Source organism: Mycteria americana, chromosome 1, assembly GCF_035582795.1.
Source record: "Mycteria americana isolate JAX WOST 10 ecotype Jacksonville Zoo and Gardens chromosome 1, USCA_MyAme_1.0, whole genome shotgun sequence".
NCBI classification, from domain to species: domain Eukaryota; kingdom Metazoa; phylum Chordata; class Aves; order Ciconiiformes; family Ciconiidae; genus Mycteria; species Mycteria americana.
In genome coordinates, this window is record NC_134365.1 from 207,987,225 (window position 1) to 207,999,929 (window position 12,705).

A 12,705-nucleotide genomic window follows, 5' to 3' on the forward strand; every position below is an offset into this window, starting at 1 on the left:
TATCAGCACTGATGAATTGCTAAATCACTCTTTCATTTTGGTAATTCATAGCTGCTGCTGTGACGGCTGACATAGTGTGGGGAAAGCTCGTGGTCAAAAGGATAAAGCTCAGTGTGTCCAGCTAAAATATATAAAATCAAATTTATTTTTCCTCTCTGTCTAGCACATAGGATGAAAGATGACCTATTTTAACTATATAAAACTGCACAATAATATTTCCCAATGTACAAAGTCTTCTCAATACAGAAAGTTTCTGTTACTTTAAAGAAGTATAAAGACTCCTATACCAAGGTCAGAGCGAGGTCAACATTGCTAGATTTTTCCAGGATGTGAGTTTTGCAGAAGTAGACAGAGACACACACTGTGGATTAATCTGTGACAGGTAGAAAAATGTTCTTATTTAGGAATCCGAGCAAAGTTTTAGTCTCTAAGATTTGGCAGCTGTATGCCATAAAGATAGGATTTCTGTAAGTACTGCTTGCTGAATCCAGGTTCATTAGTTTGCATCAATGTCAAACATTCACTATACAATACATTCTCATCTCATGGAAAGGAGGCATCTGAGAAGCTCTTCTTGGTGACACTGGGTGTTAGAGATGTAATTCAACCTGTTTCACAGTCAAGACTGCTGCTTTAGTTAGTTACAAGGAAGCTGGAAGATGGTGTGGAGAGAGAGAAAAAGTTATACTTGTCATGTTCCTCCTTCACAACTGATGCTCTGCTATGTTCAGTAAGGTTAATGGGAAGGGACAGATGACGTTGGAAGTTCTCTGTCAAGGGCTTCAGGTACCAACTAACTAAGGCAATTGACAAGCCAGTCCTATACGACATGAACAGTAGTAATACTACTAACATGCCACAGAAATATGCTAGCACATCATATTGAAGCAGCTTTTGGTACTGACTGACCCAGAAGATAGTTAGGGGTGGGGGGCAGAAACACAGTCCAGGAGAAAATTCCAGATCTAAATATGGACTTTGAAACACAACTTTATCTTTCTTTTTTATGGCAAGTCAACATACGCTTTCTTTTATGTGCAAAGTAAACTAAAGACAAATGACTCTACCAACAAAAAAATAAACTTACCTATCCTACAGAAAAACGGATTTCTCACTTTATTTCATGTATAACTTGGAAAAACATATGTGTACACTGCCTACATGGAATATTTAAATCCAAAAACTGGCTCAAAATGTCAGCCATGAAACCATGGTATTAGGAAACATCCATTATGTGTTGCACAGACACAACAGTACATGTTGTCCCATTAAAATGTTATGCACACTCCTAGTCATCAGACATTTCACTTCACAGTAGATATGATGCTCTTACATAAACCTTTAATAAACATGGAAAGTGCCCAAGACAAGATCTTAATGTGTGTCTGTACACAAACAACCTGCGAACACAATTTAAAAAAGGCAGCAAAAAATAGATATTTTAAATTCAATTTTCAGCTTTAAATGCATGCATTCTAAAGAAAAGAAAACATAAACCTTACAGGTTCAACAAATTCGAATTTCTTTTTCTCTTGTACTTCTTGAATTTTAAAAACATATTCTAATGATGCTTCATAAAAGTTTTGATGTTCTCTGTCAATCTGTGTATCTGCCTAAAAGACAAAATGAAATATAGACAACATTAATTTACTCTCACAATTGCTTTAAAAACAGATTTTGTCATTAACAAACAGATCTTCCATAAGATTACTTTACAAGCTTCAGAAGGTTCAGCTTTCTTCCTGAAAATTAGAATACCTACTTAAAATAGCTAAACACAAGTTTAAGAAACTAACATTACACATTTTAGCCTCATGCCTTTTCCCCACACTTTTTTGATTTCCTCTTCCTTTTTGCACTTTAATATTCTAGTTTTTAGGAGAGCCTGGAGGGAAACAAAGAAAGGTGGCAGCAGGAACTCTGTCCCTGGTATAAGGTAAGCTTAGAAAAAGAAATAGAAGTGAGTAGGATAGGAATTAAGGAGAGACAAGAAGTTTAATATTTCTATTGAGAAGTTTGAGTATCATGTACATTGAAATATATCTATTTCTCAGCCTCAAATACCTTCCCAAGAAGGTATTTTCTTTTTTAAATAGAGTCTTTAACAATGACATCTTGCAACTTATTATTTCATAGTATGAGTCACATGCTCTTGGAATAGAAACATATTTAAGTGCTTAACCTCATAAATCAATTATTTTTCACGTTTTAATTCTCAAATGCAGGAACTACAAGGCAATACTTGTCTCAAGTGCCTGAATACCCCCCGACATGAAGATCCAGTACCAAAACAAAGTCTTCTGTCTAAACAAGTAAAGAATTAACTCTAATCAGCTGATAAAGAGTAATAGGCTTTTATTCTCAATTTAAACAAGCCATGGGGGAGGGACCTAACAGACAAGCACTGTAGTATGTGGATAACACCTAGAAAAGAGATGCAGATTCCATTTTAATTCATCCTTCTTCGTAACAAATCATTTTCTCAAGCAAATACCTTTTGGGCTGGATTAGTTAGGTTTTGGTCTTAGGTCAAAAAGAAATTTTATCAAGTATTGGCAATATGAGTAAAACCAGTTCAGCTATTTTTGACGTATGCCAGTTAAAATATAGCAGTATACTTCTGTGTATTCTCTAGTTCAATTCTGGCATTAAAAATAACAAATATGGGAATACTGGAAAAGCTAGATGTTGCCTTTGCTTGATAGCAAACATTAAAAGAGCAAACACGTCATAAAAGAGGTTTAGTACTTTTAACCATATAAATGCAAAAAGCCAGTGTTTTCCTTCAGGCAGGACTTGGTCATCAATAGCACCACATATAATTAACATCGCTTCTTTAGTTAAAGACATGCTACTATTGTCATTCGGCCACACAGGCTCTTAACAATATTGATCCACTTCCCTAGCGCAGTGGTCTAGCACTACTTCAAAGTATGGACTTCAACGATACGTTTCAGATGATTCAGTACTAGCATTTCCTTCCCATCCCTATAAAAAAACTAATCAGGAAATTAAGTACAAAACCTAATATTACGAAGCAGAAATCAAGCACTCAAAATTCCAATAATCCAGTGCTTTACCACAGAATTAACTCTGCCATGTGCCATTCATATAGTGCATTCAGCTACTGTTTTCTTTGATACTCTGTGTTAATAGTTTTATTTCACAAAAAATATTTCACAAAGGCAATGCTACATAGCTGGACAGAACCAGGTGCCCCCACTTTGGGACATGATCCAGCAAGCCCTCGCCCACAGAAGTGCAGTCAATAAGCACTTGAAACAGACCTCAGCTCTCACATTTAATTGTAAGCAAATAATAGAATCTAGTTTTAGAAATGAGCTCTTTCAGGCTTCGACTCAGAATAAGTATTTAAACACCTAATTAAATCCATCTTTATTCTGAACAGCATTTAAGCAGATTGTAGTTGTAATGATACTTACAACAACCAAGTGCCATCTCAAATATGGATGGGTTCCTAAATTAAGGCCATAATCACCACTAGTGTACAGGGACTAAATCATAATTTCCAAAATATATCTTCTGTAGAAGCTTATGAATTTCTGTGAACACCGAGGATTCAGATATATAAGAACCACTTTGAAAGTGATTTTAAAGTTTCAAAAGCTGAAAGGATTTTCACACGTTTTTCTATGACTTCAAATTGCATGTAAAAAATAAAAAGATTTGATGGATATGATTTTGAGTGTCTACTTGCATGATATCTAGTTATAGTGAGTAATCTTTTCATTGATGTATGATTTCATTAAAACGTATACCAGAACTTCACATAAGCTTGGAGACTGAAGCCTTTGCTCTATATTTATGACTGATTCTGGAACAGATTTCAGAGAAATAAAATCAGGAGTTTATTAACTTTTTCATATCACTCAGTTCTGACCATTTTCTGCTCCACTGTGGATTTCTGTAGGCAGTGAAAAGACAGTATTATGAAGTTTATTTTTGATGCTAAAGGGAAAAAAGTCTAATCATCTATGTAAACTGCATAAGCAGTCTTGCAGGCTCTTAAAATATTCAACACATTTCAATTAGATGAATATATGCAAACCACTCTCTATAGAATATGTTCAGACCATCAAACTTCAGATGCCTAATTAAGGTGCTCTCAATTGCACTCAAGTGAGATATGTAAAATAGACCAATACAGTATGAGAACTACTCCTTGCTCTCAGTACTCTTTAACCCACGTAATGTGATGAGGTACCAAGAAACCTCAATGTGTGATGAGGTAATTCAAAGAAACAGCGGGTTAAAAAAGAAGTATTTTTCAGTTTGACAGTAGCAGTCAAAAAATGGTATTCCCATCTCACTAAATGCATGATGTCGGCTTGAGGCAAGGACTTCCCTTTACTTGCATTGAGAACTAAAGCCCCAGCTGCCAGCACCACTTGGTTCTTTGCTCGTGCCCTGGCTCTGCTGTGGGCTGCTCCAACGAAGTCTGTCCTGGACATATGGGCTATAAATGGGCTCACCCGAACCATTCTGGATATGAGCCAACAGCTGTTACTAGTATTTTGGGCCAGGAATTGGTGCTTCGCCTTCTTTTATTTATGATACAGATACAGGCCAAAAGTCTCCCTGGTTAGCATTTTTGGTACTGATTTGCTATTGTACCTTCTACTTATGGTGGGTCTATGTTGCTGATTCAGCACACCTATAGCTGCCTAAAACCAGGGAAGACAGAAATGACAAGTTATGCCCTATATGCTTTACAAGTGGGGCATCCAGAAAAGCAAAAAAACCTCAGCCTCAGTTACAAGATTTTAAATCCAGAGATGTCACTTAAGGACAAGTGGAAAAATTTACTCTGGTTTTCCATTAGTTTATATACTTGAGCCAAATCCATTGTTATTCTACCACAGTTTATTAGATTCACAGTTGTTACGTTTCAATTCAGTTGCTGTTTTTAGACTGTAATTATTCTTGTGTTTCAAGAGTAAAATCTTTTATTTTATTTATGTTCTAGAGTAAACTGGTGCTTAAGTTCACTTTTCCGCATTTTGGTAAGATTTTTTTTTTTCCTCAGCTGGTGCTTAGCCTCTAACAGAACTGCTTCTTCACAATACACAGGATATTTAGGAAAAGTGAAAGCTGTACATATAAAACTTTGACATACAAGTGGAACAATTAACCAGTCCTACATAACTAATGCGTTACCTAGACTGATTATTATATAGACAGCTATGGCAATTCAGGAGTATAAACATTATTACAAATTTTGAATTGCTAAGCCTTATTTAATTCAAATTATAGTATGATTGGTAAACATGAAAAAAAAAATCTTACAATTTGTGACTATGTGACGGTCACATCTTCTGTGAAAACTCCCATCAGCAAACTAATCCCCATGATTTAAGAGTCACCGTGACAACAGTAATCCTATCAAAATAATTTTAAACTACTGTTGACACAAATTCCAAAGTGTCATTGATATCAAATTGCTGGTTTTACTGTAATTTGCCTTAAAGACAAATCATAATTATTTTTACCAGCATACTGAAAAGCCCTGGAATTCTCCTGTTAAACTAGAAGTCTTCATGGTCTGTCTTTTTTTTTTTTAATAGGAAAGAATTAGCCATACAGACTCTTCAAAGCTGAAGTTGTGGATACAATTTCAGGGCGTGATGCTGCAATCTCAGAATAAGGTGGAAAAGAGGAAAAATAAGCATAAAAAAGCATCATTAAGGTGGTCTCAGTTCAGTCTCCCAGATTAAAATTTATGTGAAAGAGAAGCATAATTTCATCGAGTAATAAATTAAATAGCAAAACCAGCAATTAATTATTTGACTTCCAAATATTCCACATATAGCTTATAAAATTCACATTTTTATTGTGGGAATATAATTCTGTTGTTGCAACCAACAAACATTAGCTGTACTTGAAATACACAAAGTTGGACATGTAGAACGTTGTCTTGTTAAAATATTTAACTTGTATTAGGGTCATAATCCCACTCAATAATTTATATTTACAACAAGCGTTGACTACAAGAAATCATCACAATTTCACATTAACAAAATACAGCATGTCTTGAAGAGAACCAGTTTGTTATCATGATCTCTATGTAAATGTGAAACTGGGTAAGGGTGTGTTTAGTGCTTACATCTTGCAAATGAGATTCTTTCTTCTTTGCTGATAAATTTAAGTGCTTCTCTAGGATGGAATAATATTTCTCACTTTCCTTGTCAAACTTCTTCTTCCCATCCTGAAAAACAAAACATTGCCAAGTAAAGTATTTGACTAAATACCACAGCTAACTTAAATTAAAAAAAAAAAGAATAGGTGCCAAAATATGCCTGGTTATAAAGCCATTTTTGTTGGTTCCAATGTTTTTAGGGTTTAATTCTGAATTGGGCCTGAAGATACTAGGAGGGCTGATTCAATTATTAAATGCAATATTAAGCAATTTTTCCCATAAATAATAAACCTATACAACAGACTTGCAGTTTCCCATAATAAATATACATGAGGTTTTATGTAGGTGGTATCTTGCTAAGAAGACATTTAATGCAAAATAATCTTCCCCAAGCTTTATAAATGTACCTACCTGTCACATTGTCTTTGCTGAATAAAAACATTGTGGAAGAGGTAGGTGAGTATAACAAATTTGATGATGATATGGACCTATTCTTTGTATTTAAGACTAATATATGCTTATTTTCCACCCACACTCTTAAAATATGAGGATGATGGAAAAGCACACATGTGGTTGCAAAAGGAAATTGGTCCAAAAGTCTGTTTCCAATAATGTTTTGATGTGTCTGAATATTTAAGCTTGTCGCATTTAGAAGAGTTATCCTGCCTTTTTCCTTTCCCACTCCTCTTAAGGTTTTCCTATCATGTGCAGACAATCCTCACATTTCTGCTGTAAGACTACTTTAATACATGATAATACAAAAGAAAGCTACTGCTATGAGTAAAGTAAGAAACATCTTATTTTCTGTAATCTAATTTACAATTTATACTTCAAAATTTTTTAAATCAGATATTTTGAAATTTAAATTTGAAATTTAAGAAAAAGACAGCTTTCTCAAAAGCTTTTCCATGTTTCAGGAAGGGCCAAATTTCAGGAAACAGGAGAAGGTATTAAATTAAATATCCTACCAGAGTATTAATAATGATAAAAATACAACTTTTAATTATAAAATTATATATCCTCTAATTAAAAGCAACCCTCTGCCAGTGACTTTTACAATCTTAGGTAAGTCCTAATGATTCTTTCTAACGACTAACAAGTTGACTATTTTGAGAAAACAAAGAAGGCTCAAGACGACCAGTCCTACTTACACATGTGCAAAAGCTATTAATGGTGGAAAAACTAATTACTGGACATACTGCAGTAACATCAGGTCATCTTCAGAACTGTAGTGACTCTTTTCCTGACCCCTTTCTCCCTAGAAATAGTTATATACAAAACAAATAACTAGCCTGCATTGTAGCACCACCCTGTTTTTCTTTGTTGTAACATGAGAAAGTCAGGTCAGTCAGAGAAATAAGAAAAAGGAAGAATTTAATGCCATGAATGAAAACTTATCAACTAGCTGTAACAGTAAACCACTTACTGATTAGCTCCAGTGACTAAAGTTCACAATGGTAGTTATACTAGGTTGTAAAACACATTGTATATTTTCCATCCTGCAAGAAGTTCAAATATATTTAGTATGAAAAATATGCACAATTTAATGTTCTCATTACCTCACAGTAGAAATATCTTCAAAAGACATCATAGGGAAAAGAAGGCACTTGACGCAGCAAAATATTAACCATACAGAAAAATTCCCAATGCCATTCTTTATTTAACTGCAGCTACGCAGATATGAGGAAAAAAAGGCAAAAAGAAAAAGGAAAAAAGAAAAAAAGAAAAGCTTGTATTTTGCCTAGCAAGGGAAAAGAAGGCATACAAATCTTCCAAAACCTTTCCCAAACACATTCTTAAAAGAGACAAGACAGGAGGCAGGACTCACCAAATGACTGAGTAGCCAAGAAACCAGCTTCTGTGGGACTGAAGAAGGGCCTGTCATCTACAAGAAGGGCCAGAAGGAGGACCCAGGGAATTACAGGCCTGTCAGCCTGACCTCGGTGCCAGGGAAGGTTATGGACATCATCTTGAGTGCCATCACATGGCATGTACAGGACAACCAGGCGATCAGGCCCAGTCAGCATGGGTTATCAAAGGAAGGCCCTGCTTGACTAACCTGATCTCTTTCTATGACAAGGTGACCTGCTTAGTGCATGAGGGAAAGGCTGTGGATGTTGTCTACCTGGACTTCAGTAAAGCCTTTGACATTGTTTCTCACAGCATTCTCCTGGAGAAACTGGCTGCTCATGGCTTGGATGGGCTTACTCTTCGCTGGGTAAAGAACTGGCTGGATGGCTGGGCCCAAAGAGTGGTGGGGAATGGAGTTAAATCCAGCTGGTGGCCAGTCACAAGCGGTGTTCCCCAGGGCTCAGTATTGGGGCCAGTTCTGTTTAATATCTTTATCACTGATCTGGACAATGAGATCGACTGTACCCTCAGTAAGTTTGCAGACAATAATAAGTTGTGTGGGAGTGTTGATCTGCTGGAGGGTAGGAAGGCTCTGCAGAGGGACCTGGACAGGCTGGATCGATGGGCCGAGGTCAGTTGTATGAGGTTCAACAAGGCCAAGTGTTGGGTCCTGCACTTGGGTCACAGCAACCCCATGCAATGCTACAGGCTTGGGGAAGAGTGGCTGGAAAGCTGCCCAGCAGAAAAGGACCTGGGGGTGATGGTTGACAGCCACCTGAATATGAGCCAGCAGTGTGCCCAGGTGGCCAAGAAGGCCAATGGCATCCTGGCTTGTATCAAAAATAGTGTGGCCAGCAGGAGTAGGGAAGTGATCGTCGCCCTGTACTTGGCACTGGTGAGGCCGCACCTCGAATACTGTGTTCAGTTTTGGGCCCTTCACTACAAGAGAGACATTGAGGTGCTGGAGCGTGTCCAGAGAAGGGCAACGAAAGCTGGTGAAGAGTCTACAGAATAAGTCTTATGAGGAGCGACTGAGGGAACTGGGGTTGTTTAGCCTGGAGACAAGGAGGCTCAGGGGAGACCACCTCACTCTCTACAGCTACCTGAAAGGAGGTTGTGGTGAGGTGGGTGTCAGTCTCTTCTCCAAGTAACAAGCCATAGGACAAGAGGAAATAGCCTCAAGTTGCACCAGGGGAGGTTTAGATTGCATATTAGGAACTACTTCTTCACTGAAAGGGTTGTCAAGTATTGGAAGAGGCTGCCCAGGGAAGTGGTGCAGTCACCATCCCTGGAGGTATTTTAAAAAAATGTGTAGATGTGGTGCTTCGTGACATGGTTTAGTGGTGCACTTGGCACAGTTAAACTTGATGATCTTAAAGGTCTTTTCCAACCTAAATGATTCCATGATTCTATGAAATCACAGGTTGGTTCCACAGCCCCAGTTTTCCTGGGGAATACTCAAGTGCCAGGTCTTTATGATTAGGCAAGAGCAACACAATTATCTCAACATATCCTTCAGTCACAAACAGAAATCAAGTTCAGTTGATCACACACCCCAGGTACATATCTTTTGAATAAAAGGTGCAGTTAGTTGCATGATGTTAAGGTGCTGGACTAAAAAATGATCTGGATTACTTTAAAATCCAAGTGACACAGATGGCAAAGTCACCATCTTGAGAAAATCCCCGAGTCAAGGGCAAACGCAGCTGATGCAATGAAAACTGCAAAGATAATTACTTTTTTTTTTTCTTCTTTCCCATATCACTGAAAGTTGGGACAGGAGTCTGCCTAATCACAATATTGAAGCCTTTGGTCACAAGCTGTTCCCATTCAATGGTGGATACACTGTCCAGGAAACTGTCTACTTCAGAAAGTAACTTGCCATGGCCTTTGACAATGAGGCCTGGGTGCAGATGACATTGGTTGCACACCTGGGCTTGACATCATGCTTGCCTTCGCTGCCTCAGAGGCCGGACCGAAGGAACGAGACATGGAGCCACAGGCAAAGCTCCTGCAGGACTACCTGTGTCAGACTGGGAATCACTCAGCCCAGCTGAGTTAGCACCAACTCCTTCTCTAATAGATTTATGATACAAGTCGTAGGTATTCCTCTTGCCTCATGAACTCAGAATCAAGCTGATACACAGGTAATGGATGATCCTACGTCTGGTCAGGCACTTCAGCTCACATTAACATATTAACATAACTTTTACTAACGAGAGCTGGAAAAGAGTCTGAAGTCTAAGCTGCTTGGTGAGAGTCAAAGAGAAAGGTGTGAAAACGGGATTTGGTCATCTGAAATAGCTCCTGTTCTATCATATAGCATGTCAAATGCATGTCAATGCCAAGAGGGATCCATTCGCACCAAATCCAGCTGCTTATATTTTGTGCTAACATCTACAACAAAACCTGTGAATTACATATCACATTATCTATTCTCTTTATACATAAAAAGGAAAACACAAAAAGTAAATGATCACATCTAAACAGATACAACTCCCCCAGAAGAAGACAGAAAAAATATTCAAATAAACTAATTGTGGTTGCGAGGCATCTTGTATCTCACATGAAGCTTCACGAAGATCTCCGTGGTACCATTCGTGAGGACCCGCAGAATTTGAAGGCTCTCTTGGTCTTCTACTAGCACTGCCTGCCCCCTCCCAGACTGTACCTCTCTGCTGCAACAGTGATCCGCTCAACCACTACCTTCACAGTTTTACACTAGTTAAATTAAAGAGAAAACTAACAATCTGGGGCTTCCTTGATACCAGGACAACTTCTAGTCCAAGCACAGTGTTTCCAGGGACAGCACATCCTATTCACTTCTTCCTTTTTTTCCCAGATTTTAACACAACAAAATTTCTCCCTTCGAAGCTGGAAGCGGACAAAGTAAGGAGAATAAACAGAAGTAGACTGAGAATAAAGATCACTTGGCAGTTTTCACTGCATTAGTGTCTTTATTTGGTGATACTTCTGGGAATAAGGGTGCAGTGCCAGTAGGACAGTGTTTCTGGCACTGTACTGATCACTCAGACGTGTTTCTGGGAAAAATCTTAAAAATACTGGCCCCAACAGGTGAGTGAGTTCCCTTCAGTTGAAATGTCCTCTGCTATGCCAGTAAAACCCACATATTTGAATGTTCTGAAGCCTCTGAAAACTGTTTACTCCATAAAAATTAACAAAAAAAAGATAGACTCAGAAGCAGGTGATTCATTTGCTGGAAGAGAAGAAACACTTTGGTTTATGCCAAGATAACTCACCTCGCACACTCAGCTGGTGACTCACAGCACACAGGCACATCCCAAGTGGAGTCACAGACTTATCTCATTCCAGCTTTAGTCTTTTCTTCTGCAACCCTCAAAACACTCTTGCACACAGCTGCTGCCCAAATTAATCATCTGAATCCTGGTCCCAGCAACCTGTGCCTGTGAGACTGAGAATCCTGCTTTTCCACAAGCCAGGAAGTTTATAAAGAAAGTTTCCATGCAAAACTATCTCTTCAAAACTTAGGAGACAGAGGATTGCTTCTGCCTCTAGATTCCACATTGGATCAAACTCCAAGGAAAAGAGATGTGGCTGGATAAGAAAGCTCGTTCTGTCCTGTTACCAGGACAGACAGCGCCAGCCATGACACAAAGCATAAGGTACGCGGCCATTAGAAAGATGCTATTCCAGACCTCTGTACTATGTCTCTTACTCCCTTCAGCCTCCAGCTACCTTTCTTCCTCACACATCCTTCCTGCAAGTAATCCTTATCCTTCCTCTTTGCCCTGGAAACTTACCAGTCACTTCTGTCAAAATATCAGCTAGAACATATAAAAAAATCATGTGAGATAATTAAGAGGGTGCAATAGAAAAAGGCAAATTACAAAATACTAATCCCTGAAATATTTTACACTGATGTATAAGTCATCAATAGCTTTTGTAGAGATCAAGTTCTGCAGATTCTAAGTACTGTAAATGTTTCTCTATAGTTGATTAACCATTCTCAGGTACATCAGGTCACTAAGCCTTAAATGAGTTCAAAAATATTTAGTTTTAAATGGCTCAAATTTCTAACAACCCCATTAGGAAAGCTCTTAACCAAACACTCAGCTTCTAGCATGTAATGGAGTCTTACTAACTTCCAGTACCCTCTTGACAAAGTCATGTAATACCGGATCCAGGTTTAATTCCTGGTTTCGTTCTCTCTGTTTAGTTTTCCTCTATAGTTTTATTTCAAAACTGATTAGACAATCTCCAAAAAGAGAAAATTATCTTTTCAGAAATAAATTTTGCTCAAGATACCACTAATTATAGACGTGCCAGTTAGAAGTTTAACTCAAAAGATGTTCTCCTATCCCTCGTTTCACAGAAATCTATGGCTGTGAAAAGATCAGACATCAATTATTGAAAAGGTGACTCAGTTGAGTCAGGTAATTTTTTTCCTGTTCAGAAAGATTTTGGTTCCATGCGGTAACTAATCATATGCATGCAACAAATCACTGGCATGACTCCTACAAATTTTAACCACACGTTGTATTTTTTGATATAAAGCAGAAAGTGTTATTGTATTTTGAAGGTGATTTCTCTTTTCTAGCGGGAACATAAAAAAAATCAGATTTTTTTGTAATGGTCTAAGTTTGCCACTACTTTGTGTCCAGTATTTTACGTCAAAAGTGTTATATGTATCTTCAGAATTATTATATAAATTATTC

The 12,705-nt window shown here is 37.8% G+C and overlaps 1 protein-coding gene across 2 annotated transcripts in view; it reads right to left on the reverse strand.

Moving 5' to 3' along the window:
* The window catches only part of ARHGAP42 (Rho GTPase activating protein 42), a 178,110-nt gene that overhangs the window by 57,375 nt on the left and 108,030 nt on the right, over positions 1 to 12,705 (reverse strand). For both annotated transcript variants that reach the window (XM_075491057.1, XM_075491055.1), the window contains exons 5-6: positions 6,125 to 6,226; positions 1,503 to 1,613 (exon numbers count right to left, since the gene is read on the reverse strand). In XM_075491057.1, the coding sequence (XP_075347172.1) occupies positions 1,503 to 1,613; positions 6,125 to 6,226 (213 nt within the window). The remainder of the gene's footprint in view (positions 1 to 1,502; positions 1,614 to 6,124; positions 6,227 to 12,705) is intronic.